The 26,447-nt window shown below is 45.0% G+C and overlaps 1 protein-coding gene, 1 long non-coding RNA gene and 1 other non-coding gene across 12 annotated transcripts in view; all 3 read right to left on the bottom strand.

The window, feature by feature from the left end:
• Positions 1 to 1,040: 1,040 nt before the first annotated feature.
• CWF19L1 (CWF19 like cell cycle control factor 1) overlaps positions 1,041 to 26,447 on the bottom strand; it is a 67,517-nt gene continuing 42,110 nt past the window's right edge. For 4 of the 10 annotated variants that reach the window (XM_043531283.1, XM_007065454.4, XM_043531281.1 and 1 more), the window contains 5 exons: positions 12,808 to 12,887; positions 9,908 to 10,117; positions 9,004 to 9,123; positions 2,619 to 2,716; positions 1,041 to 1,349 (listed from right to left, as the gene is read on the bottom strand). In XM_043531283.1, coding sequence (XP_043387218.1) covers positions 1,208 to 1,349; positions 2,619 to 2,716; positions 9,004 to 9,123; positions 9,908 to 10,117; positions 12,808 to 12,887 — 650 coding nt within the window. In that variant the 3' untranslated portion in view covers positions 1,041 to 1,207. Of the gene's footprint in view, positions 1,350 to 2,618; positions 2,717 to 3,181; positions 3,968 to 9,003; positions 9,124 to 9,539; positions 9,684 to 9,907; positions 10,118 to 12,807; positions 12,888 to 26,447 lie in introns of those variants that run through there. The other 6 variants (XM_043531277.1, XM_043531282.1, XM_043531278.1 and 3 more) reach the window with 3 other exon arrangements.
• LOC114020766 lies at positions 9,285 to 9,421 on the bottom strand. Its single transcript, XR_003565536.1, has one exon. It is a non-coding gene; the product is annotated as a small nucleolar RNA SNORA12 (small nucleolar RNA).
• LOC119563864 lies at positions 14,082 to 25,899 on the bottom strand. Its single transcript, XR_005222590.1, has 2 exons — positions 25,838 to 25,899; positions 14,082 to 19,274 (listed from the first exon to the last, which is right to left on the bottom strand). It is a non-coding gene; the product is annotated as an uncharacterized LOC119563864 (long non-coding RNA).

The raw sequence follows: 26,447 nt of genomic DNA, 5'->3' as shown, positions 1-26,447 counted from the left end.
AACTTTTAGCAAGTAATCTAGCTAGGTATGTGTTAGATTATGATTTCTTTAAATGGCTAAGAAAAGAACTGTGCTGAATAGAATGACTATTTCTGTCTGTGTGTCTTTTTTGTAACTTAAGGTTTTGCCTAGAGGGATTCTCTTATGTTTTGAATCTAATTACCCTGTAAGGTATCTACCATCCTGATTTTACAGAGGTGATTCCCTTACTTCTATTAAAAGTCTTCTTGCAAGAAAACTGAATGCTTTTTCATTGTTCTAAGATCCAAGGTCACCTATGCAAATTGGTGAGGATTTTTACCAAACCTTCCCCAGGAAGTGGGGTGCAAGGGTTGGGAGAGTTTGGGGGGGAAAGATGTGTCCAAACTACGTTTCCCAGTAAACCCAGTTAAAGTTTGGTGGTGGCTGTGGATATCCAGGGGCAAAGGATAAAATTAATTTGTACCTTGGGGAAGTTTTAACCTAAGCTGCTGAAAGTAAGCTTAGGAGGTTTTCATGCAGGTCCCCACATCTGTACCCTAGAGTTCAGAGTGGGGAAGGAACCTTAACAACTGACCAGGCATCAGTTGGGAGCACAGCTTAGCCATGGGTTTGGGGGGTTACTCAGAAGGTCAGTTGGCAGTGGAGCTTAGCCATGGCTAGTTATCGGGGCCTGGTGCTTGTACAGACAGATGTTGCCAAAGCTGCTAGCTCCCAGCTACTCCTGCATCTGCAGGAGTCTCAGCTGCCCCTGGACTGTCCCTGCAGCACTGTACCCACTGGGGTCGCTCCACACCATGATGGGACCTTCAGCAACCCCCACAAGGCCCATGAACTCGTTCACATCTCTTCCCACAAGACTCAGGGCAAGGCTGGTTGGGAACATAACCCCCTCTCCCCCTCCCTCCCTGCAAACCGCAGGGGTGTAGTGTGTGCTGCAACCAACAACCCCACTCCCACCATGCTTACTGCTTCCAGGCAGAGCTGCCCCCATTCAGACCAGTCCTTGCCCCCCACCTCCCTCAGACCAGGCTCTCCCTTGCAAAGCACTAAATCAGTGACACAGAAAAGTAGAAAGTTTATTGCAGGGGTAAAGGTGCATGCGCCCTGCCTGGCCCCTTGCCCCAGCATGGATTGAGTTCGGCTGCGTGCCCAGGCCCAGGGCAAGGGCAGCTGCGCTGACGAAGCAGGAAGAAGGGTCCGTGAGTCTGCAGGGTCCGCAGCATTACTACAGCTCAGAAAAATCAAAAGGCTGGAAGTCTTCCCTGAAGGCCTTAGCAGCGGCCTCTGCCTCATCCCGGCTGGCCGTACACTGTTGCCAGTCCACTCGCCCTGGAACATTCAGAATGGCTTCGCTTGCCAACACTTCCCTGCCAGAAAATCAAAACACAGCATACCCCGAGTCAATGCCTGGAATATTTTAAATTGCAAATAGATTACTTGAAATAATGAGGTTACAGATTTGGCATATAAACTCTGCTGTCACAGAGGCTTTGTTATATCAAAGCACAAGCTCTGTTCGTGCTGAATACAGCAGGAAAACTCCCGTTGAATTCAAAGGGAGTAGATCTACTAAGTCACACTCATACATAACCTTGGATTTGATTTTTATTGGTAAATGTCAATTTCACGAATTACACACAAAGCTATGAAAAAACATTTCCATCAGTTATTATCAAAAATTACAGATAAGAAAAGAAAGAAAAATGCTGCTTGAGTTTTATTTCAGGATATTTACTTTGTATATTTTGACATGTGATGTTGACAATTTGTATTTTAATAGTTTTAAAGTACTTTTTGAATTTATATCTACTGGCATTAAACAACTGTCTGAACCCTCACCCCATAATTTCCTGAAACTAAAAATTTAAATAGATAAAAAAATTACAAACATTTAAAAATAAACATTGATGTCTGTCATTACTAAAAAAAATAAAAATCAAATTTTACCACGCCTACTTATAAACAGACAGAATTCCTAGCCAAAAACTTCAGTAAGCTGCTACTCAGATGAGCCACCCATCTTTCATGTTTTAAAAAGGCATTTTACTATGGAAAACGAAATGTAAACCACAGAGAATGACTTTATAAGGGATGTCATACATACATGATTTTGCGTCACTACATTAACCTCTTCATTTGAAGTCCTATGACTTTATGATCTGAAGGTGGGTAGGAATTTGGACACACTAGCTCTGGAGCTAGTAGCACATAACTAACTGGAGACACATGGAATCTTTACAAACAAGTATGAAACTCCAGACTCCATTCCTCATTCCTCAAACAGAGAAGAGAAAGGATGGTGGGCCGTCTGGTTAAAGCACATTCTATTCTTTGTTCTGCCACCATGCTGCTGCATGGCCTTACACAAATGACTTCATATCTCTGTCTCTCACTTTCCCCATCTTTAAATACTTATTCCTCTTTTGTAAGTGACTGAGCTCTACAGATGAAATAAGTTCTTAAGAAGTTTAGGGTTATTTCATTTTACGATGGTAATAATTCCTCGCCTTTCTAGGTCATTAGCCTAAGTACCCTCAGCTCCCCTCTGAACTGCTGTAGGGCAGCATCTTTTATATTGTATAGTGTATATTTTATTCTACTAAACATGATAAAATTAAATAGGAGGAAAAACAAACCTTCCAAACTGCAAGGGAAATTTTTTCTTAATACGGTGAAAGAGCTTCTCTCCCGTATCCAGTTCAACGTAAAAATAAGGTGTCCCCGGCTGTGCAATCTAGAAGAGGGGGAATAAAGGTGATGCTGAAACATTAACCAGCATTTCACATAGTGGGAAAACCTGGATTCCCTGAGCCAAGTCTGAAAAGCACAATAATGTGACTATTAATCATTTGCAGAAAGTGAGCAGAGCAGCTGATTTCTAAATACATACAGTGTAAAATGTTCAGATATAAAATCCCCACAAAAGAACTGAAAACCTAGAAACAGCTTGTAACATAAGTGATTTTGTTGCAACTGCCAGCCAGTGGGGGGGGACCAGCATAACTTTGCCAATGTGGGGTCAAGTGTCTTCTACTGCTGGGATACACTGTGCACTCAAGATAACACTGATACAGACCTTACGTTTCTGTATGCCTAACATTGTGAAATCGATCAACAAAAGCCAGCAAATTAAGTTCTGGGTTAACTCAACTTGTTATTGTAGAAAAAATGTTCAAGGGCAGAAGCATAGCTGCTTTTATCTTCACTTTTGTCATCTCGTGCCACAGCATGGGGAATTAGTGACTAGGCTGGAAATTAGAAGTCCTACAAAACACACTGGGAGCAACAATCTCTGCCAGCCATCAGCACATGCGAAAAGAGACTTAACTGAAGTTTTTGATTGAAAATCTGTGATATTTGGTTTAACTTTAAACATCTGTCTGTTGATGTGTAACACAAGTCTAGTTTGTGTGTGTCCAGATTGAGGGAATACATATACTATAGTAGTACCATGTGTTCTTTTCCCTTAGAAGACCACACACCTGACTAGCAGAAGCTAAGGTAGTAACACAAGACAAAATGGAGTTTGCTTAGGCCAATTTGGGCCTACATTCATAGCTTTCAACGTTTCTGTACAACCTCAGGTGTGCAGCAAGGTTTGTATTCTCACCACTGCACTACCCCGTCAAGCTATCAACTGGGAACAAGGACTTTGTGGCTCCACATGTCAGAAACAAGGTTGGTCAAGAGGTGTTCACTGATAAAGAGTATGCCTATGACACTGTGGAGAAGCCAAAGATTTTTAGCCCTGCCCTTCCAAGTTTCCACAATGCACCCACACAATGGGATTGAATGTCTCCTGGAAGAAGACCAAGGTCCAGAACCTTGAAGTTGGGTCACCAGAACCCTGGTGCAGGTGGGGATGAGCGCTCTGGAGAGCACTGATGAATTCAAATGGTTGCAGCAAACCGGTCATCTTCTGAAGAATAGGTCTCGTTGTCTCCTGCATGAAGTCCATGTCTCTCCTATGGACGCAAAAACGTCTCTGTGCGAAGACAAAGTTCAGGATCTATCAGATCTGTGTACTGTGTACACTGCTATATGGGTCAGAAACCTGGACCTTCCTACAAGCAGACTTGGAGCAACTAGAGGCATTCCACATGCGCCATCATCGCCAAATCCTGAGCATAAAACTGTTTGTGTGAAATGGCATAATCGTGCAGTGATTTGGCCTTCCTCCAATTGCTCACTACATTCAAAAGGGGCAGTGCGTGCTCTTCAGCCATGTCACTAGGAAGGACAAAAACACCCAGCTCACTGTGCTCTCAGGCTGATGTGCAAAGGGTGCCACACTTGACCCAACCTGGCATTGCCTGAGGGTCTGCCTAGAGATTCATAGATTTGCAGGACTGAGCCAGATCTGGGAACGTCACTCTGTGATGTCTGGTACGATGCCATCATCCATTGTCACTCTGGCTGGAGCAATGGTTCTTAGTACACTATGTGCATTTGATGAGGAGGATGAAGATGATGGATTTATAGAACACTGAAGGGAAAACAGTGTACATCTGAAACGTGTTACCAACTCATTGGGCCTGTTTTCCAGTACATTCACATGAATACTTTGCACGCACACCCCCACTTTCTGCACACACACAGCGAGACAGGCAGCTAGCGTACTATACATGTATGTCAAGCCCCAAGTTGGGTGGCTTCTGTCATGCAGGCCTTCATCATTTCACGATTCATAAAATCATAGGACTGGGAGAGACCTCAAGAGGTCATCTAGTCCAGTCCCCCGCACTCATGGCAGGACGAAGTATTATCTAGCCCAGGGGTGGGCAAACTTTTTGGGCCAAGGGCCACATCTGGGTGGGGAAATTGTATGCAGGGCCAGGGCAGGAGGTTGGGGTGTGGGAGGGAGTGCGGAGTGTGGGAGGGGTTGCGGTGTGCAGGAACAGGCTCAGGGCACGGGATTGGGGCAGAGGAGGGGTGCGGAGTGTATGAGTGGGCTCAGGGAAGCGGGTTGGGGTCCAGGAGAGGTGCAGAGTGCAGGAGGGGGCTCAGGGCAGGGGTGCAGACTGTGGGAGGGAGTTCAGGGCAGGGGATTGGGGTACATGGGGGTGCAGGGTGCAGCAGGGGGCTCAGGGCAGGGAGTTGGGGTGCGAGGTGCAGGCAGGGGGCTTAGGGCAAGGAGTTGGGGGGGCGGAGTGCAGGAGGGGTTCGGGCTCCGGCCCAACGCTGCTTACCTAAAGCGGCTCCAGGGTGGCAGCGGCTCGCACTGGGGCCAGGACAGGCTCCCTGCCTGCCTGCCCTGGCCCCATGCCACGGCGCTCCGGGAAGCTGCCGGAACCACATCCCTGCGTGGCCCCTAGGGGAGGGGGAACACAGGGCTCCGCACGCTGCCCTTGCCACCCTCCAGGTACCTCCCCCGAAGCTCCCACTGGCCCCGTTCCCTGTTCCTAGCAAATGGGAGCTGCAAGGGGGTGGTGCCCGGAGGCAAGGACAACGCAAGGAGCCCTCTGCCCACCCACCCAACCCCGCAGGGCCCCAGGGACGTGGTGCCAGCTGCTTCTGAGAGCGGTGTGGGGCCTGCAGCACCACGGGAGGCAATCCCACGGTCCAGATCCAAAGCCCTGATGAGCCGGATCCAGCCCATGGGCCATAGTTTGCCCATCCCTGATCTAGCCCATAAGAACAGCCAAAGGTCTGTCAGGGTCAGACCAAAGGTCCATCGAGTCCAATATCCTGTCCTCTAACAGTGGCCAAAGGCAGGTGCCCAAAGGGAATGAACAGACAGGTTATCATCACGTGATCCATGCCTTGTCACCCAATCCCAGTTTCTGGCAATGAATCTATCTAGCTCCCTTTTGAACCCTGTTATAGTACTGGTCTTCACAACACCCTCTGGCAAGGAGTTCCAGAGGTTGACAGTGCGTTGCGTGAAAAAATACTTTCTTGTTTTTGTTTTAAACCTGCTACCTATTGATTTCATTTGGTGGCCCTTTGTTCTTGTATTATGAGGAGTAAATAACACTTCCTTATTTACCTTCTCTATACCACTCATGATTTTATAGACCTCTATCATATCCCCCCTTAGTCTCCTCTTTTCCCAGCTGAAAAGTCCCAGTCTTATTAATCTCTCCTCATACAGAAGCCGTTCCATACCCCTAATTATTTTTGTTGCCCTTATCTGAACCTTTTCCAATTCCAATATATCTTTTTTGAGATGGGGCGACCACATCTGCATGCAGTATTCAAGGTGTGGGCATACCATGGATTTATATAGAGGCAATATGATATTTTCTGTCTTCTTATCTATCCCTTTCTTGATGATTCCCAGGTGACAGGTGTCTATCTAACCTTTTCTTTAAAATCTCCAATGATGGAGATTCCACAACCTCCCTAAGCAATTTATTCCAGTGCTTAACCATCCTGACAGGAACTTTTTCCTAATGTCCAACCTAAACCTCCCTTGCTGCAATTTAAGTCCATTGCTTCTTGTCCTATCCCCAGAGGTTAGGAACAACAATTTTTCTCCCTCCTCCGTGTAACAACCTTTTATGTACTTGAAAACTGTTATCACGTCCCCTCTCTGTCTTCTCTTCTCCAGACTAAACAAACTACATTTTTTCAATCTTCCCTCATAAATCAAGTTTTCCAGACCTTTAATCATTTTTGTTGCTCTTCTCTGGACTTTCTCCAATTTCTCCACATCTTTCCTGAAATGTGGCGCCCAGAACTGGACACAAAACTCCAGCTGAGGCCTAATCGGCGCAGAGTAGAGCGGACGAATTACTTTTTGTGTCTTGCTTACAACACTCCTGTTAATACATCCCAGAAGGATGTTTGCTTTTTTTGCAACAGTGTTACACTGTTGACTCATATTTAGCTTGTGGTCCACTATGACCCCCAGATCCCTTTCCACAGTACTCCTTCCTAGGCAGTCATTTCCCATTTTGTATGTGTGCAACTGATTGTTCCTTCCTAAGTGGAGTACTTTGCATTTGTCCTTATTGAATGTCATCCTATTTACTTCAGACCATTTCTCCAGTTTGTCCTGATCATTTTGATTTATAATCCTATCCTCCAAAGCACTTGCAACCCCTCCCAGCTTGGTATCGTCCACAAACTTTATGAGTGTACTCTCTATGCCATTATCTAAATCATCGATGAAGATCCTGAACAGAACTGGACCCAGAACTGATCCCCGTGGGACCCCACTCGTTAAAATTACACTAGGGCAACACGGGGCTACAGTGCCATAAGTCCATTTGGAAACTAAAGCTGCTGAAAAATAAATAGAGTATCTTGCCAGTAGCTCCTAACACTAATACTCTGATCTGCACTTGCGCTGCCCATTAGCTTGTGGGTGGAGGTTCAGCGCCTGTTCTGACTTATGAAGCCCGACATGGCTTGGGGCTTGCCTGCTTGTGATGCCTCTCTCCTTGCGAGATAATGACACAAGATCAATGGAAGTGCTCAAAGTGCGGCCTCTTTGGTTTACCAGAGAGGATGCTGATAGTAGGACAGGAGGCCTCAACTTAGAAATTCATTCCCTCTGCTCTGAATCCCCCCCAATAAGCTCACCATTAGTGCATGGTGAAAAGCATTTGGAGGATGCTGAGATTTTTAAAGCACATGTTGTGTTTGGGGTTCTGCAGGACCCAAATTAGGAGACATTCACCTCATGCTGATGTCTGGTTTTGTGCACAGCAAGGCAGCTGGTTTGGCTAAGGTTGCTTTTGTCTCAGTTTACAACTGTCACGCAGCAATTGCGGCCCAATCCTGTCTTACACCACTACTTGCAATGTCTGCCAACGAGCCTGTGCTCAAGGATCAGATTCCTCAGTCACCAAAGGAACCATGAAAAATAAAACCTGTGAAAGATCAACCTCAACTTCGAGAGATCGCAGAAAACGAGTGTAGTTTTAATTTGTCAAGGCTCCTACAGACCAGCATAAAGCATCTTTATGTTTATATGTTGAAACCAAACTAAAATAATAACTAATTTCCACAGCCCAGCATGCTGAAAATCAAGGCCTTATACTTTTGGACATAGACAGGGTATTATTAAACCTTTGCATTGCCTTACATAGTAATACAAACACATCTGTGTTATTTATTGACCAGAAGCTAGCCAGTCAACTCCTCTGGAGCATGAAGAGCTATACAGAAGAGCTCGTAATACTCCTTGTGGAAAGTGATCTGGTTTTATTCATGGCATCTAGCGGCTTTACAAAGTTAAGTAGTTTTGTTCCCATTTCCTAACAGAAGCTTTCTCTGAGCCAGCCTGAGGAAAGCCTCAGCTTTGCTTGAGATGAATCTCAGTGTGTCAGAGTTAAAAGAAAAAGTTGGGACCTAATTTCTGGCTTGTTGCTACTTTGGCTGCAAATGTGGTTTCCAAAGAGTAATGGGCCCAAAGGACACAGCAAGCTAGACTGCTGCTGGTTATTACTCACTGATCCAGCAAGAAGGGCAAGTGCTTTCTAAACTCTGGCCAGGCAAGTGCTCCAAGAGTCAACCACTTGGCATAAACTGGCACTTTTCCACTGAAGCAAATGGAGCCGCACCTGCTCTTGTCAGCAGTGAATTTGGCCAGCCATGCGCACATTACTAGCATGCCAGATGGAGACTTATTTCTTATATCCCCTCACCTCAGACATTTCTGGCTTCTGAGCTTTATTTACAGCCACTATAACAGAGAGAGGACTACTCTACAAAACGTAAAGGGTTTGGTTTTTTTATATAAATTCAATCATGCAGAAAACTGCAGTGAAAACTGCACTGACCTATGGGAACCTTAGGGGTTTTATTCAAATAAAAGGAACAGGAGGTCATATTAGGAATGTTTAATTAAAGGCTACCCCAGACAGTCAGCCTACAGCTATTAATGTTAATAGCTTAATGTTAGAGATGCAGACCACCTGCAACTCACAATATTTTCACCTCAAGAGGTAAATCAGGCCTGCAGTGTATCACAACTCCTGACTGCTTAATCTGGTCACGTAAGGCTACTGCTGGATGAAATGCCAAACCAGAAAGGATAAGTAAATGAGAGATGACAGTCTTTTCTCATACTTGCTTGATATCCGAGTGCTCTGGGATTTCTAATAATTCAATCTCCTGTTCTTGTGCTTGTAAAATAAAGGACTCTTTAATGTCTTCAGTAGCACAACAGCTGAGTGGTACAGGAATCACCTGGAGATGGTGGACACAAGAAAAAGACACAAACCATACTATTCACTTAGATAAGGCAATAAATCCATCACTGGGGTTTGCACATCTCTCAGTACTGCTTGTCATCATGTGAGACACATGATCACTTGTTTCTATAGACTTAAACATATGAGGCAGGTCTGTCTTGTAGGAGCGGGAAGAATAACTGAAAACTAAAAGTTCTTGAAACGTTTTCACGAGTGTCCTCCAATACTCTTTGTGGTAGATTAAGGCCACTCTGAAACGGTCACAGATCCACCAGGTAGAAAACCACCCAATGCACCCTTCCATAATCCATGCAGCAGAAACTGGTCACTGAGCATCAATGTTTTCAGACACTGACCAAAGCTTTGTATGTTACAGCACACACTTACAAGCTTTCCTGTCTAGCTCAGTACCTTGAACAGTAACCCACTGCACATGCCAACGAGAGCTGTTAAAACCAAAGCAGGAGGAAAGCCTTCTGGTCTTTATCAGTTGAAGATAATAAATGTTCCAGTCTATTGACACTGGCCTTCAGTAAACTCAGCTCTCAGCACTTCCTGTAACAGGAAAAATTAAACATGCTCAAATGGCCATTTAAGTGGTCACAGGGGTTTTACCTTTGTCCTGCTTCCCAGCGGCTGGTCGCACGATTATTTACAATTTGGGATGCCAAGATGGAAAAACAGAGAAGGGAGTTGGCCTGCACTTAGGTTGAAATGTGAGCTGTTCCCTTTCAAAGCAGCTTTGGTTGTGTTCTTCCACGGGTGTGTTATAACCCTACCTGCAACTGTAGGTGCTGACTCCTGTAATTTCTTTCAAACAACACATATCTTTTTCCTTTGCTTCTGAAAAACTTCTTCAGTGAAGATTTGTACTTGTCTATTTCTTCCATTGCCTCTGAAGAAAGTTCAACCACTGACTGGTAATGCCCAACAGGTAAAATCAGGACATGATCATCTGATAAGCCACCCTTGGCAAGGGCAAGATAGCACTAGAACGGAACAACAGGTCAGAAAATACATAAGAAGCTATTCACAGCGAACTAACTCAGACCTTGCCATTATAACTCCCCCATGGCTAACCTGGCTCACAGTTGCAAGATTCAAAAGATAAAAATCAACAAAATACCCCAGGCTCTACTTCAAGAAGATTTTGTAGCAGGCTGTCAATTATCAGCTGACTTAGAAAAGGGTAAGGAACTGCAAAAAATTAATTTGGAGGCAGGGCAATGTGCCACCAGCAAGGAGACAGTTGAGCTGGGCTTCAGTCAAGGTGGCAATAAATGGGATTTCTGCATATGACGCAGCTTGACAGAAAATCCACATGGGAATTTATGGTTGGGTTTAAAATAAAAAAATAATTAATTTGCTCCTATAATAGTTCATAATCAGCTTAAATTTTGGGTTATACTCCACAGCAGCAGCAGTTTTAGGCAAAGTGGAACAGCCAACTATCAACACTGTTTAACCCACAGGAGGTCACTGAATCAGGGCTCAGGTGTTCTTACACAAGACATAATGGTCTCCAACTAGATAGAAAGTTATCCAGAGAAAAAGATCACCAAAAACTTATAAACAAGAAGATTTAATCATTAAGAAATGCATCTGATTCTCATGATTTGAGCTGGAATTTTACTGAGAGCTGAAGTAGGTTCCCATCTCAGGACAGTCTTAGACCAGATCTGCACCAGAAAAGGTTTGTTAATGTAGCTTACGACAAACTGGGAATTTTAAAAAAATAAATAAAAAAATAATTTTTTTTGACACCTATGTGTGACGCAGTTTCCCTCATACTTTGTTCTGCTACCCGGGGTACGGGTGGGCGGGAAATGGATTCCAAGTTTGCTCTCAGGGCAGACTAAGAGACATAAGTGTGTGGGTGCGTAGACTAGCTGTCTGAGCAGACCTAACGGGTCATTAAAAAGATTGGCCAAGGCCAACCGGTATCAGTGGAAAATCTGAGAAGACAATGGAAAATCCAGTCACCAGGACACTGACATCTAGCAACCAGTGCCCCAAAGGGAGGAGAATTAAGCTGAGCAGAGACCTCCAGCTTGAGAGCAAAGGACTGAGGGGTATAAGGTGGGGGAATAAACATGGGCTCTTTCACCTGGGAACTGCCTAAGGAAGGAAGTCAGAGACACCGAGCCTGAAAATGGGAGTTCCCTACAGCTTGGCTAGTGAATTGCTCTGGGTTGACTAGCATGGACTACGCTTTAATGTTTATGGCTCTATGCTAACCTAAGGAATTCCAATGCTATATTCCAGCAGACTGAGACTAATACAGCCTACTGTTTTGAAAATGCTGCTTGACTGTCACTGCAAATACTGCGTGAAGTGCATTAGTCCCTGAAGAGTGTACAAGTCTCTAACCAAGAGTCTCGCTCAGCTGGACTTGGCAAGCAGAGCTCACAGTGTGAAGCGTGAGTGCTGAACCTAGAGGTTCAGTCTCAGGAGGCAGTGAGGCCATGTAGCCTGCCCTGAAGGAAGAGTGAGACCCCTTTGGGACTCTGGCACGTTGAAGGGATTCCTCCAAGAGACTATTCTAAAGCTGGGGTGTAGCACTGATTTTGTGGATTTGTGACACAATTCTAATGGCAAACTCTCCTAATGCGGTCATGCCTTATACTAGCAAAAAACCCAACAATGTGATTTTGTCCATACAGCTACACTGATTTATCACACAGAATAAACCATACTGGTAGAAACACTTTTTTGCCAATATAACTGCATTTATATGAGGGCTTTTGACGGTATAGAAATATCATTAAAGAAAAATCACCCTAACTGACATTACTATACTGGCAAATCTTTCTAGTGCAGAACTGGCCTTACCGTTGTTCCCTGAGCATAAAGAAAGATAAGAAAAGTTATCTAACTGCAGAGTAGAATAAACTGTCCTGCTGGGAGATCTTTTACCTACTTAGGGATATGATTTAAGTTTGATTCACATAATTCCTGGGTTAGTGGTTGTGGTGTGTGGTTGCTGGTGAGTATTTGCTTCAGGTTGGGGGGCTGTCTGTAAGCAAGGACTGGCCTGTCTCCCAAGATCTGTGAGAGTGATGGGTTGTCCTTCAGTAGGTTGTAGGTCCTTGATGATGCGTTGGAGAGGTTTTAGTTGGGGGCTGAAGGTGATGGCTAGGCTTCAATAGAGACTGGGAGTAAATGGTCATTACACAAAGTAAAACTATTTCCCCATGTTTATTCCTCTCCCTCCCCCTCCCCCTGCTGTTCCTCAGACGTTCTTGTCAACTGCTGGAAATGGCCCACCTTGATTATCACTACAAAAGGTTCCTCCCCACCCCCGCTCTCCTGCTGGTAATAGCTCACCTTACCTGATCACTCTCGTTACAGTGTGTATGGTAACACCCATTGTTTCATGTTCTGTGTGTATATAAATCTCCCCACTGTATTTTCCACTGAATGCATCCGATGAAGTGAGCTGTAGCTCATGAAAGCTTATGCTCAAATAAATTTGTTAGTCTCTAAGGTGCCACAAGTCCTCCTTTTCTTTTTGCGGATACAGACTAACAGGGCTGCTACTCTGAAACTTTTCTGTATAGTTTAGGATATTTTTGATTGCAGTTTAAAGTCAAGTGTTAAAAAGAAAGTGGCTTTAAATTATAAGCATCAATACAACATTGCACTTTTCTATGAGAAGAATGTGCTAAGAAGTACTCACGTGTGTGCCGATACTAACAACCAAATGTTTCTCAACTTCAGGGCTGGAAAGACAGAACCAGCAGGGGCCAGTTGGCTGATCTTTATTGAGAGAAAAAAACCAACAAAAAACAAACAAAAAAACCCTGTTACCATAAACATTCTTTTCACAGAGAAAACAGAATCACAGCTAAGCACTCAAAGGTCAGCATATGCATGTTAATGTAAATGTACTTATTTTTGGTGTAAGAACTGGTTGGAAGGCCAGGGCTATGTTTTCCAGTGCCCCGTCTCTTTAAGAATGTCAGAACAGCCATACTGGGTCTACCAATAGTCCATCCCACCCCATTGGGGGTGGGATAGCTCAGTGGTTTGAGCATTGGCCTGCTAAACCCAGGGTTGTGAGTTCAATCCTTGAGGGGGCCATTTAGGGATCTGTGGCAAAAATTGGGGATTGGTCCTGCTTTGAGCAGGGGTTTGGACTAGATGACCTCCTGAGGTCCCTTCCAACCCTGATATTATTCTATGATACATCTAGCGCACTATCCTGCCTTCTAACAGTGGCCACAACCAGATGCTTCAAATGGAATGAACAAAACGGGGCAATTTCAAATGATCCATCTTTGTCCAGTCCCAGCTTCTGGCGGGTTAAGGTTTAAGGTGACTCAGAACATGGGTTGTATCCCCAGCCATTTTGGCTAAAAGCCATTGATGGACTTATCCTCTAGAAACGTACCCAATTCTTTTTTTAACTCAGTTATACTTTTGGCCTTGGCAAGGAGTTCCAGGGGCTGACTGCACATTGTGTGACGATGTAATTGCTTTTGTTTTAAACCTGCTGCCTATTAATTTCATAGGTGACCCCTAGTTCGTGTGTGATGTGAGTGGATAAATGACATTTCCCTGTTCACTTTCTCTGCGCCAGTCAGGATTTTATAGCCCTCTAGCATATGCCCCCCTAGTCGTCGCTCTTCTAAGCTGAACAGTCTCCATCTTTTTAACCGCTTCTCATCGTTTGCGTTGCCCTTCTCCGCACCTTCTCCAATTCTCATGTATCTTTTTTGAGATGGGATGACCAGAACTGCAACCAGTATTCAAGCTGTGGGTGAATCATGGATTTATACAGCAGCACTATGATAGATAATAAAACAAAAAATAGCTCTTTCCTATTGGTTCCTAACATTCTGTTAGGATTGAAAGTGAATGGCATAACCATGTCTGATTACTTGAAGGACCCATCGTTTTCTGGTGCTTGCCATCCAAGCCTCCATGAAATAAGATAGATGGAAACCAAAGTGTGGAGTAAAAGGGTATATATTGATCACTGTATACAAGCAGATCCTTGAACATCGCATCAAAGCTTATATTTCTGTGTCTGACCCAATTGAGCAGCTACAGAACAGCATAGTGGAGTAGATTTCTTCTGAACTCTAGAGCGCTATATAAAATTGTTCAGGTGGTCTCTGGTGTTGATACTATGAAAAACAAGAGGAATACTGAACATTCCTATATCTGGACAATGAATATTGAGGATGGAGTTATTTCTTTTTGAAATAAGGGGAATATAAACCCAATGATCTGAGATTAATCAGTCTTATTACTGAGCAGATTCTGAACCTCAAATGGCAATTATTCAATAGTTGCTTGCTCTTCTTTTTGTAAACCTGAGGCAGATAACCATGAATGTTGCATCACAATATCTGTATTTTCAAATCAATTCAATTTTATTAAATCACATATGACATTGCCTTTTGTGAATGCAAAGAAAAACATACACAATCTAAAAGAAGAGCAGCATCCATATAATACATTAAAATATCCATCAGAACCTAATAAAACCTCTTCTTATTTGGCACAATACTAAAAGGCCAAAAATTGCCACCAATTTAATTACAACAGGGGATTGAGACAATACCAAAACCATTATCTTTTGAGATGGTGATATTCTTTTTTATAGAAAAAAAGAGGTAAAATCCAAAATCTAGCTCTCAGAAGCTAGACAGTTCTACAATTGGGCAAAAACAAAGATGTGAAGGAACTTTTCCACATCTACCTTGAAGGACAGCAGTTTCCATAGTTTGGAATCTTAAGTGAGTATATGCCCTACATAAATGAGAATTTGATAACTCATTCAAATGCAGTTCAAAAACATGAGCTGTCTTCAAAGTAGAAAACCAAAAGGTAAATTTAGAATCACAGCCAGAGCTTGTTGTTGGGTAACATCTCAGTTTCCGTCTGAGTAATTGATTATGTTGATTAAATATATCAACAATAAGTAACAGAAAAACCCAGTGTAGCAATAATAAATTGAAGAGTTTTATACCATGGAAATAAGGAATACACAGGTTATTCTTCCATTTTCCTGAAGGCAAAGATGTGGCAATCTATAATTTGGAAGAGCGCAGATCTTAGACCAATATTTAAGAAAAGCAATACAAGCTCTACTTCTTACAGAAAAAAACCCTCACCTTGACATGTAAAAAAAAGGCCAAGGTAAAATTTGAGAGAATTAAAAGTCTCCTCAAAAAATTATTTTGAACAATCTCTAAGGCTGAAATTTGGCCCCTAAACCAAACTTCGGCTAGAAATTATTAATGCTGGAGCAACTCTGTTCTCACCTCTGATCTCACCTTAGCCATATTGCCCTGGAGTAGAGCAACCAAAACATGCAAAAGTCTTAGACCAAATACCCATCCTTAATTTTGCCCAACGACTGTCTCAGCTAATTGAATCAAATGCCATCTTTAGATCTATGAAAGGAGCATATGATCTAGTACCCTTAACCACAGTGTATTTATAAATTATATAGAATAAAACAATTATCAATTGTGGCTCTACCAGCCCTAAAGCTGGACTGACCTTCATGTAATAAAATAACCTCCAAAGCCCATTTTCAAGTTTAGATAGCAAAAATCTGGAATAATTTTTCCCTGCCACATCTAACATATTAGTAGGTCTTTATGAAGCAGGATTCTTTGTCCCCCTTTTAAAAAAATAGGACCTATGATGCTAGACTTCCAGCCAGACAGAATGCATGCAGTATAATTAATGACAGTAAAATATTTTAGCCAAGACTGGGGACCACCAATTAAGTTTTTCCTGAAAAACTTCCCCTGGAGTTTTTTCTGTTGTGGAGCTAAAATAAATGACAGTATTTCACTGTCCATTACTGAAGACCAGAGTGGTAAATCAAAATGCATACCCTATCATTGTATCAACTATGGTTACAGTACCTGTAGCCACCGAACAAGCACCAGAATCAGAAGCATTTAATCCATCTTAAAGAGAAGCTTTAGCAATAAGCTTTCTTCATATAGCCATTGGAACTGAAATGCTGGGTAGGTAAGGGTGTAGGGGGAGATGAGGCTGTATATGGCCTCCACCTCAGCAAAAAGGAACCAGTTCCTTCACTATTGCAGAGTCCCATGACGGGAATGCCGAAGCAGAGGGGAAGAGGGCAGGTTATGTAGCACCATAGGGACACACATTGCGAAGAACCATCGTTACTACACAAGGGAGTAACTTTCTTTTCTTCTTCAAGTACAGTAACTCCTCACTTAACATCGTCCCGGTTAACGTTGTTTTGTTATGTTACTGATCACTTAGAGAACGTGCTCGTTTAAAGTTGCTCAATGCTCCCTTATAACGTTGTTTGGCAGTCACCTGCTTTGCCCACTACTTGCAGAAAGAGCAGCCTGTTGGAGCTCCCTGGTGGGGGCTTGGAACCAGGGTGGGCCAGCAGCCCCCATCAGCTCCTCTAAGTTCCCTGTGTGGCAGCCGCCCAGCAGGCTATCAATTGCCGGGCAGTTCAGGTGTCCTTCCCTCCACTGCCATGTACTGCTCTTGCCCACTGCCTTGGAACTGCTCCTAGTAGCCTCCTGCTTGCTGTGCAGGGGATGGGGGGGAAGAGGGGTGCTGATGTCAGGGTATCCCCCCTCCCCCAGCTCTACAGAGCAGGGCTCGACAGGACAGGGCGCAGGACAGAGGGAGCTTGCTAGCAGCAGCTGCTGTCTCAACTTGCTTATCTACAGTACTTAAAAAGGCAGTGTACTTAGAGTGGGGTCAGCATACTTAAAGGGGAAATGCGTCTCTCTCCCTCACACACACACACACACTCTCCCTCTTGGTCTCTCATACACACTGTGTGCATGTGTCTGTCTTGCATACACCCCCAGAACTTTGGAAAGCGGAGGGAGTGGTGCGCTCCAGTGGGATAGCGTGGGTTCATCATCACGTTCAGTTTCCACAGAGAATGTTTGCAGCCATTGCCATGTTGGGTCTCCTCCCTCCATTTGTGCTGCCTTGTAGAGTGTGAGGCTACATTAACAACGTGTTATCCCTGGAGGGGTCAGCCGAGTGCTACTTCATCATTTAGCAGTAAGGTATTCCCTGGGAAATATCCCACCCTGCGACTCCACCACCTTTACCAAGCTTCACAATCATCATTGTTGTGTACAATATTAAATAGTTTAAAATTTATACGGGTGTAGGTGTGTGTGTGTGTGTGTGTGTGTGGTGTCTTATCTGGCGAAAAAAAATCCCCTAACCCCCCATTTACCTTAATTCTTATGGGGAAATTGGATTCGCTTAACATCGTTTCGCTTGAAGTAGCATTTTTCAGGACCATAACTACAACGTTAAGCAAGGAGTTACTGTAGTGTCCCTATGGGTGCTCCACTGTAGAGGACTCCACAGCATTATGCCCCATGGAGGGCTGGGGCTTCAGAGTGGAGCCTATTACTGATAGCACAGTGGAGCTGAAGACAGCGTCAGAATCTGAGTCTTGGGTAATTGCATAGTGTTCTGTGAAAGTATGGGCAGAGGCCCAGGCTGCTGCCCTGGAGATTTCAGAGATGGGGACTGTGACGGGATCCCCAAGGTACAACCTGGAACTGTGGGACCGCTGCGCCGCCTTAGCTCTCCAGCCTGGGCTGTTTCTCACAATGTGTTTGCTAGTGACAAGCAGCAAACCCCTCCAGGTGCTGCTGTGATCACTCAACACAACAGCATGTGGAGCCCCACACCCAGCTAATTGCAAGAATGCTCCCTGAGCCACTCATGAATCGCCCAGAGAAAGGCACCAGCAAATCTCCCAAGGCCCCAGCCTTTGCACCCTGGGAATATACCATCTTGCACCACTCCAGACCCTTTCTTGAGCAATGCAAGTTTTTTAATTAGTTCACCACTTCATCAAAGGAAAGTGGACATGTACCAGCCTTTGTAAGATAAGCAGATTTCCTAAATTCTTTAGACAAACTCACTGGTAAGGATAAAACATTATAATAAGTTTAACTACTGAAAGATAGATTTTAAGTGATTATAAGTGGTAGGACCAAAAAGTACCAAAGAAAATAAAAGGTAAGCACGCAGTCTAAATCCTACACCTTATTAGACTAAGCAATATTTGGATTAAGCAGTTTTTCTCACCCCACTGAATGTTGCAGGTAGGACCATACTGACACCTTATGCGCCCTTAAGCATAGCATCTTCACACACACAACACACACACACACACACACACACACATACCCCGTCTACAGCTGGCTTTCGTGTTTTCCATTAAAAAATGAAACTTTTAACCCACTTTTAACTTTTAGGCACTCCTAGAATGCGAGCGCCCTTAGGTATGTGCCTACTGTGCCTAACTGGAAATCCGGCCCTGGTTGTAGGTAGGTTACAGTCCTTTATACACAGGCTTTCCCTTTAAGCCTGGGACCAGTCTCCTCAGTTTAGGTCTTAGTCTTCCCAGCATTCTTGTTGCTTTCAGCGTAGGTGGAGGAGGAGAAAGGTAAAAGCATGATGCCACTATCCCTTATTTTATACCCTCAGTTCATGTGCCTGGAAAATACTAGCCCAGACATGTACTGGTGGGCCTTGCTGAGTTACAGAGTTGAGTAATCCTCCTATTGTGTGATGCTTGCGCAACTCTCTTACAGAACTGTATATCCCTTGTTTACAACTCCGCTACTGATTAATGGTCATTTAACGCCTGCCTGGGTGTTGGTCACCTCCTTTGTTGTCACTGGAGAACTAGCAATGGACGACTCCCAGACTTACAACATATTTCGATAACAGCCATACAGCAAAGCCTCATAACTTTATACACACTAATGAGAACACATTTTGACAGAACAATGGTTTTCAGCAGGTCATAACTTTTCCTATGAGATCTTACATAGCATGCTTTGAATGAAATATCACAACCATACACGAATGATGAATATGGGGGTTACAATGTGCTACTTTGAGGTACAGTATGTCACAGGGACATCTTTAACAAACACAACCGAGGTGGAAACATATCTTGTAGAATGCATGCTACAGCAAGACACCTCCTTCATCTCGCCAGATTTAGCACTTCCTCCTCTGGTGGTGACGGGCCTGAGGTAAATCAGCCCTACTCTGGGCAGTGTTTGTCTCCCCTCTCTGTGCTCCTTTCATCATATTTTCAGGGTAGCTCTCGGGGTTGGCCTAAGGGGTGATCCTCCACTGAACAAAAAGGAAACAGTCTCACAAACACAAAAATAAAGGGGGATACTTTTCCCTGCCTCCTCGCTGGGTTGTCCTGTTATTTTCCCAGGGGTGTCAGTCCTTTCCCTAGCAGGCACTCAGGTTTGGCTGTTTCCCCTCTGGGAAGAAGCACAGCCTCTCAACCTGGATAAGCTTATTTCCCTGCTGCCACTAACCTGGCAGCAGCTTGTCTCTCTCTTCCCCCTTTCTCTCACCAGAGGAGGGGTTTTAAAAGATCTCAGGCAACCCTTAAAAAGATTCCGGTGTCCCCAATTGACCTGAGGTAACCTCTTCTCTACTTGTAGGGAAAAGGGCCTTTAACATTCTAGGGCTAACATATCGGCCTTCCAGCACCCTCTTGAAGCCATCCAGCCTGACTTTGTCACATATTCTCCCCCCTTTCAACACCATGGGCTTGGGCTACTTGGGTCAAAAAACAGTGCATCGTTGACAGGCCTCAGCATTGCCATGCTTGGTCCCTGACAGGTGTTGCACTCTGAAGTGGAAGGGTTGTAACAAGAACCATCTCATTATCATCCTGGCATTTCTTTCTTTGTTCCAGTGCATCCATTTCAGGGGAAGCATGGTCAGTGATGAGGGTAAACCTCCGTCAAATTAGGCAGTATCGGAGGATTTCCATGGCCCACTTTACCATAAGGCATTCCTTCTCTACCACAGAATACTTTTGTTCTCTGCGTAGGAGCCTCCTATTAAGGAACAGGACTGGGTATTCTTCCTTTCCTACGATTTGAGAAAGTACGGCTCCTAACCCAACCTTGGAGACATCGGTTTGTAGTATAAACTCTTTCTCAAAGTCTGGGGCTACTAGTACTGGATTACTGCAGAGGCCGGTCCTCAGACCGGCAAAAGCTTCTTCAGTTGCGCTGGTCCATTTCACTATGTCTGGGCCCTAAGCCTTTATCAGATCCGTCAAAGGGAATGCTCTGGTAGAAAAGTGGGGAATGATTCGCCTGTAGTACCCAACTAGCCCCAGGAATGCTCTGACCTGGTTCTTCCGGATCGGTTGGGGCCAACTTTGTATCACCTCTAACTTGTTCAGTTGGGGGCGGGCTTTACAATGCCCGTCCCCATGATTTACCCGAGGTATTCGGTTTCTGATAGCCCTATTTCACATTTGGAGGGATTCACAGTGAAACCTGCCTTCCTCATTTTCCAATACTGCTTCCACCTTTTCTAGATGAGTCTCCCAGCCTGGGCTATGTATGACGACATCAGCAAGGTAAGCGGTTGCATACTTGCCATGTCGATGTAACAGCTTATCTATGAGCTGCTGGAAGGTCACAAGAGCCCTACGTAACCCAAAAGGGAGGACAGTGTACTGGTACAATCCTTCTGGTGTAGAAAAAGCAGTCTTCTCTTTGGCTTCCTTGGCCAGAGGAATGTGCCAATTACCTTTGGTCAGGTCAAGGACAAAAATCGAGCTTTTCCCAATCACTCAATTAGCTTGTCTATCCGAGGTATAGGGTAAGCACTGAACTGGGACACCTCATTTTATTTTCAGAAGTCATTGCAGAATCTCATGCTGCCATCTGGCTTAGGTACCAGGACGATTGGACTGGACCATTAACTATGAGACTCCTCAATGACTCCTAGCTCTAGCATTCTCCTAACTTCTGTCCTGATCTCCTCTATTTTTGCCTCTAGGATTTTGTATGTCTTAACATTCACCTTTACTCCAGGATCTGTGATGATGGACTTCTGTAGTCCTGCTTGGCTTCTCCGAGAACACGTGGTGGTTTTGTTCAATCATATTGGTAACTTCTGCTTGTTGTTCAGGGGTCAATTCGGGGGATATTCCAGCCTGTCCCTGACGTTTATTTTCTTGGGGTGGTGTCTCTAGGGTGACCAGATGAGCTTCCCTGTCTTGCCAGGGCTTCAATAGGTTGACATGGTAGATCTCTTCAGGCGATCAGGCTGTCAAACCTTATAGTTGACCTCCCCAACGGATTCTATCACTTCATATGGTCCCTGCCATCTAGCCAGGAGTTTGCTCTTAGTTGTGGGGACCTGCACCACTACCCAATCTCCCACCTGGAATTTCCAGACCATTGCTCAGCGATTGTAATAGGTCTTTTGGGCCCATATGTTCCCGCACTATGGAGGTGACTTGGACTATTCTGTCCCTCATCTGCATCACATGCTCAATGATGTTTCTTCCCTGGTTAGGCTGTTCTTTCTACCACTCCTGGGCAATGTCCAGTATGCCACGGGGGTGGCAACCAACTAAGAGCTCAAAAGGGGAAAAGCCGGTTGAAGACTGGGGAACCTCCCTTATAGCAAACATCAGGTAAGGTAGTAAGATAACCCAATTTTTCCCATTCTGGCTCACCACTTTCCATATCTGTTCTTCAATGTCCTATTAAGATGTTAGACAAGGCCATCAGTCTGTGACTGGTAGACTGACATTTTTAGGTCCGTATGTGGAGCATCACACACAAGTCCCTCATCAACTTTGACACAAAGGGGATTCCTTGATCAGTCAAAATCTCTTTGGGTATCCCCACCCTAGAGAAAATTTGAATGAATTCCTTAGCTATCGTCTCGGACATGGTGTTTTGTAGGGGTACAGCTTCTAGGTATCAAGTGGCGTAGTCCAGAACAATGAGCACACACTGATGGCCACGGGATACCTTCTCCAGTGGGCCTATCAGGTCCATGGCTATCCTCGAATGGGACTTCAATAATTGGCAGAGGTACTAAAGGGACCCTTAAGGGTGGTCGGGGCCATGTAACTGGCATTCTGGACAGAAGGCGCAATATCATCAGACCTCCATATAAATTCCTGGCCAAAAAAACCTCCCATAGGATTCGACTGAGGGTCTTATCTACCCCTAGATGTCCTCCAAACAAATGACTATGAGCTAGGTCCAGCACTGCCCTCTGGTGCCTTCAAGGTACCAAGAGCTGCTCCACTTCTTCCTCTTGCATTCGGACTACTCTATATAATAGGTCCCTTTTTATCATGAAGTATGGCCTTTGGTTTCCCCCTCCACTGGGACCTCATTCACCTCAACTATCTCTTTTCTAACATCATCATATAGTGGATCATTGGCCTGATCCTGCCCAAAAACTTCTCAAAGGAAGTTCCAATATGCCCAAATTCAAGGGGACCTATTTCTGTTTCCCTCCCAGAACTGGTCTCCATGGAATTGGATCCAGCTTCCGGCTCGTCAACTATCTGAGTGGCCCCCCTGCCAGTTGTACGAGATTTCTTCCCTATGAGTGCAGCCTTTTGGTTCTGGGCCAAGATCCTGGTTCCCAACTTTTTGTCTGCCTTCCTCTCTCATCTAGTTTTCCAGGGCTTCCCAGTTGTAGAGAATAAACCCTCTTGACACAGCACAACTCTTCCGCAGTAGTCCGAGGAAGTTCTTTGGCCATTCTTTGGTATCTACCCGAGGGCGGGGAACTTGTCATAGGAGGAGGGGTTATTTTGTCGGACCCATCCTCATAGGTCTGGCGGTAGTCCTCTCATGAACCTGTCCAACACTACGACTTCCATCATATTCTCCACACTGTGGATCTCGGGATGCAGCCATTTCCGCATTAGATGGATCAGGTCGAACAACTGGGACCTCAGTGCTTTGCCATCCCGGTACCCCCACTTGTGGAACCTCTGGGCCCTTATAGCAATCATCACCCCAGACCTCACCAGGATCTCAGCCTTCAACTGCGGGTAGTCTGTAGCCGCTTCCGCAGCCATGTCATAGTAGGCCTTCTGGGCCTCCTGACACAGGAAAGGGGCGAGGATGCTGGCCCACTGGTCTTGGGCCAAGCCTCATGTCGGGCCATTCTCTCGAAGGCGAGAAGATATGCCTCCACATCATCTTCCACTGTCATCTTCTGTAGGTAACTACTTGCCATTAGGGATCATGTCCTGTCATGGCCATTTGTCAGAACTTCTGCTGGTTCACGACCTCCTGCAGGTTGGCTCGATCTGGGGTGCCTGGCTCATCAGCAGTTGATTCATTTCCTGCTGTAGCCGTACTGACTCCTGTTGGGTGGCCATCTGGACCCCAATAGCCTCTTGTTGTGCTGCCGTGGCCTGTACCAGTGCCCTCACTATGGCGTCCATTTTGTGGAGAGGGGTGATTTACCTTGCAGCAGGTTGGTTTGCCACAAAGTCAAATCCCACTTCTCACACCATGTGTGGCAAAGGCATCTCCTTTGTCTTGCCAGACTTAGCACCTTCCCCTCTGGCGGGGACAGGCCTGGGGTAAATCAGCCCCACTCTGGGCAGTGTTTATCTCCCCTCTCTGTGCTCCTTTCATCATATTTTCAGGGTAGCCCTTGGGGCTTGCCTAAGGAGTGATCCTCCACCAAACAAAAAGGAAACAGTCTCACAAACACAAAAATAAAGGGGGATACCTTTTCCTACCTCCTCGCTGTCCTGTTTGCACTGGGGTGTCAGTCCTTCCCCTAGCAGGCACTCAGGTTTGGCTGTTTCCCCTATGGGAAGGAGCACAGCCTCTCACCCTGGAAAAGCTTATTTCCCTGCTGCCACTAGTCTGGCAGCAGCTTGTCTCTTTCTTGTCCCTCTTTCTCTCACCAGAGGAAGGGTTTTAAAAGGTCTCAGGCAGCCCTTAAATAGCTTCAGGTGTCCCCAACTGACCTGAGGTAACCCCTTCTCAGCTTGTAAGAAAAAGGGCCTGTAACATTCTAGGGCTAACTTATCGATCTTCCAGCGCTCTCTTGCAGCCGTCTGGCCTGACTTTGTCACAGTGCACGTTCCTGACAGGAGCAGCAGGTTCTGAGCACGGTAACAGTGATAATGCAACTGGAGATCCATTTAAAGAGTCTTTAGAAAGTCTCCCAAGCTCTTCCTTTCATTTGCAGACAGATTCAAAGGCTCCACAATATCAACTCTCAAGTCTTTAGTCATAGAATCATAGCATAACCAGGTTAGAAGGGACCTCAGGAGGTCATCTAGTCCAACCCCCTGCTCAAAGCAGGACTGTCATAAATATAAAGGGAAGGGTAAACACCTTTAAAATCCCTCCTGGCCAGAGGAAAAACCCTTTCACCTGTAAAGGGTTAAGAAGCTAGGATAACCTCGCTGGCACCTGACCAAAATGACCAATGAGGAGACAAGATACTTTCAAAAGTTGGGGGGAGGGAAAAAAAAAAAGCCTCTCTCTTTCTGTGTGATGCTTTTGCCGGGGACAGAACAGGAATGGAGTCTTAGAACTTAGTAAGTAATCTAGCTAGATATGCGTTAGATTCTGATTTCTTTAAATGGCTGAGAAAATAAGCTGTGCTGAATGGAATGGATATTCCTGTTTTTGTGTCTTTTTTAACTTGAGGTTTTGCCTAGAGGGATTCTCTATGTTTTGAATCCGTAATACCCTGTAAGATATTTACCATCCTGATTTTACAGAGGTGATTCTTTTACTTTTTCTTCTATTAAAATACTTCTTTTACGAAACTGAATGCTTTTTCATTGTTCTTAAGATCCAAGGGTTTGGGTCTGTGGTCACCTATGCAAATTGGTGAGGATTTTTATCAAACCTTCCCAGGAAAGGGGGTGTAAGATAAGGGAGGATTTTGGGGGGAAAGACGTTTCCAAACGGACTCGTTCCCAGTAACCGGTGTTAGACGTTTGGTGGTGGCAGCGAAAGTCCAAGGGCAAAAGGTAAAATAGTTTGTACCTTGGGGAAGTTTTAACCTAAGCTGGTAAAAGTAAGCTTAGGAGGTTTTCATGTAGGTCCCCACATCTGTACCCTAGAGTTCAGAGTGGGGAAGGAACCTTGACAAGGACCAATCCCCAACTAAATCATCCCAGCCAGGGCTTTGTCAAGCCTGACCTTAAAAACCTCAAATGAAGGAGATTCCACCACCTCTCTAGGTAACCCATTCCAGTGCTTCATCACCCTCCAAGTGAAAAAGTTTTTCCTAATATCCAACCTAAACCTCCCCCACTGCAACTTGAGACCATTACTCCTTATTCTGTCATCTCCTACCACCGAGAACAGTCTAGATACATCCTCTTTCGAACCCCCTTTCAGGTAGTTGAAAGCAGCTATCAAATCCCCCCTCATTCTTCACTTCTGCAGACTAAACAATCCCAGTTCCCTCAGCCTCTCCTCATAAGTCATGTATTCCAGTCCCCTAATAATTTTTATTACCCTCCAATGGACGCTTTCCAATTTTTCCACATCCTTCTTGTAGCGTGGGGCCCAAAACTGGACACAGTACTCCAGATGAGGCCTCACCAATGTTGAACAGAGGGGAACAATCACATCTCTCGATCTGCTGGCAATGCCCCTACGTATACATCCCAAAATGCCATTAGCCTTTTTGGCAACAAGGGCACACTGTTGGCTCATATCCAGCTTCTCATCCACTGTAAACACTAGGTCCTTCTCTGCAGAACTGCTGCCTAGCCATTCGGTCCCTAGTCTGTAGCGGTGCATTGGATTCTTCCATCCTAAGTGCATTGCATTCTTCCATCTGTCACTAGGTTGCCTCCCCCATTCCGTAAGGGGCCCACACTTTCCCTGACCTCCTTCCTGTTGCTAACATACCTGAAGAAACCCTTCTTGTTACTCTTAACATCTCTTGCTAGCTGCAACTCCAGGTGTGATTTGGCCTTCCTGATTCCACTCCTGCATGCCCGAGCAATATTTTTATACTCATCCCTGGTCATTTTTCCAAATCTTCCACTTCTTGTAAGCTTCTTTTTTGTGTTTAAGATCAGCAAGGATTTCACTGTTAAGCCAGCCTGGTCGCCTGCCATATTTACTATTCTTTCTACACATCGGGATGGTTTGTCCCTGTAACCTCAATAAAGATTCTTTAAAATACAGCCAGCTCTCCTGGACTCCTTTCTCCCTCATGTTATTCTCCCATGGGATCTTGCCCATCAGTTCCCTGAGGGACTCAAAGTCTGCTTTTCTGAAGTTCAGGGTCCGTATTCTGCTGCTCTCCTTTCTTCCTTGTGTCAGGATCCTGAACTCGACCATCTCATGGTCACTGCCTCCCAGGTTCCCATCCACTTTTGCTTCCCCTACTAATTCTTCTCGGTTTGTGAGCAGCAGGTCAAGAAGAGCTCTGCCCCCAGTTGGTTCCTCCAGCACTTGCACCAGGAAATTGTCCCCTACACTTTCCAAAACCTTCCTGGATTGTCTGTGCACT

This window comes from Chelonia mydas, chromosome 17 (genome assembly GCF_015237465.2).
Source record: "Chelonia mydas isolate rCheMyd1 chromosome 17, rCheMyd1.pri.v2, whole genome shotgun sequence".
Lineage (NCBI taxonomy): Eukaryota > Metazoa > Chordata > Testudines > Cheloniidae > Chelonia > Chelonia mydas.
This window is presented reverse-complemented; position numbering and strand designations above follow the sequence as displayed.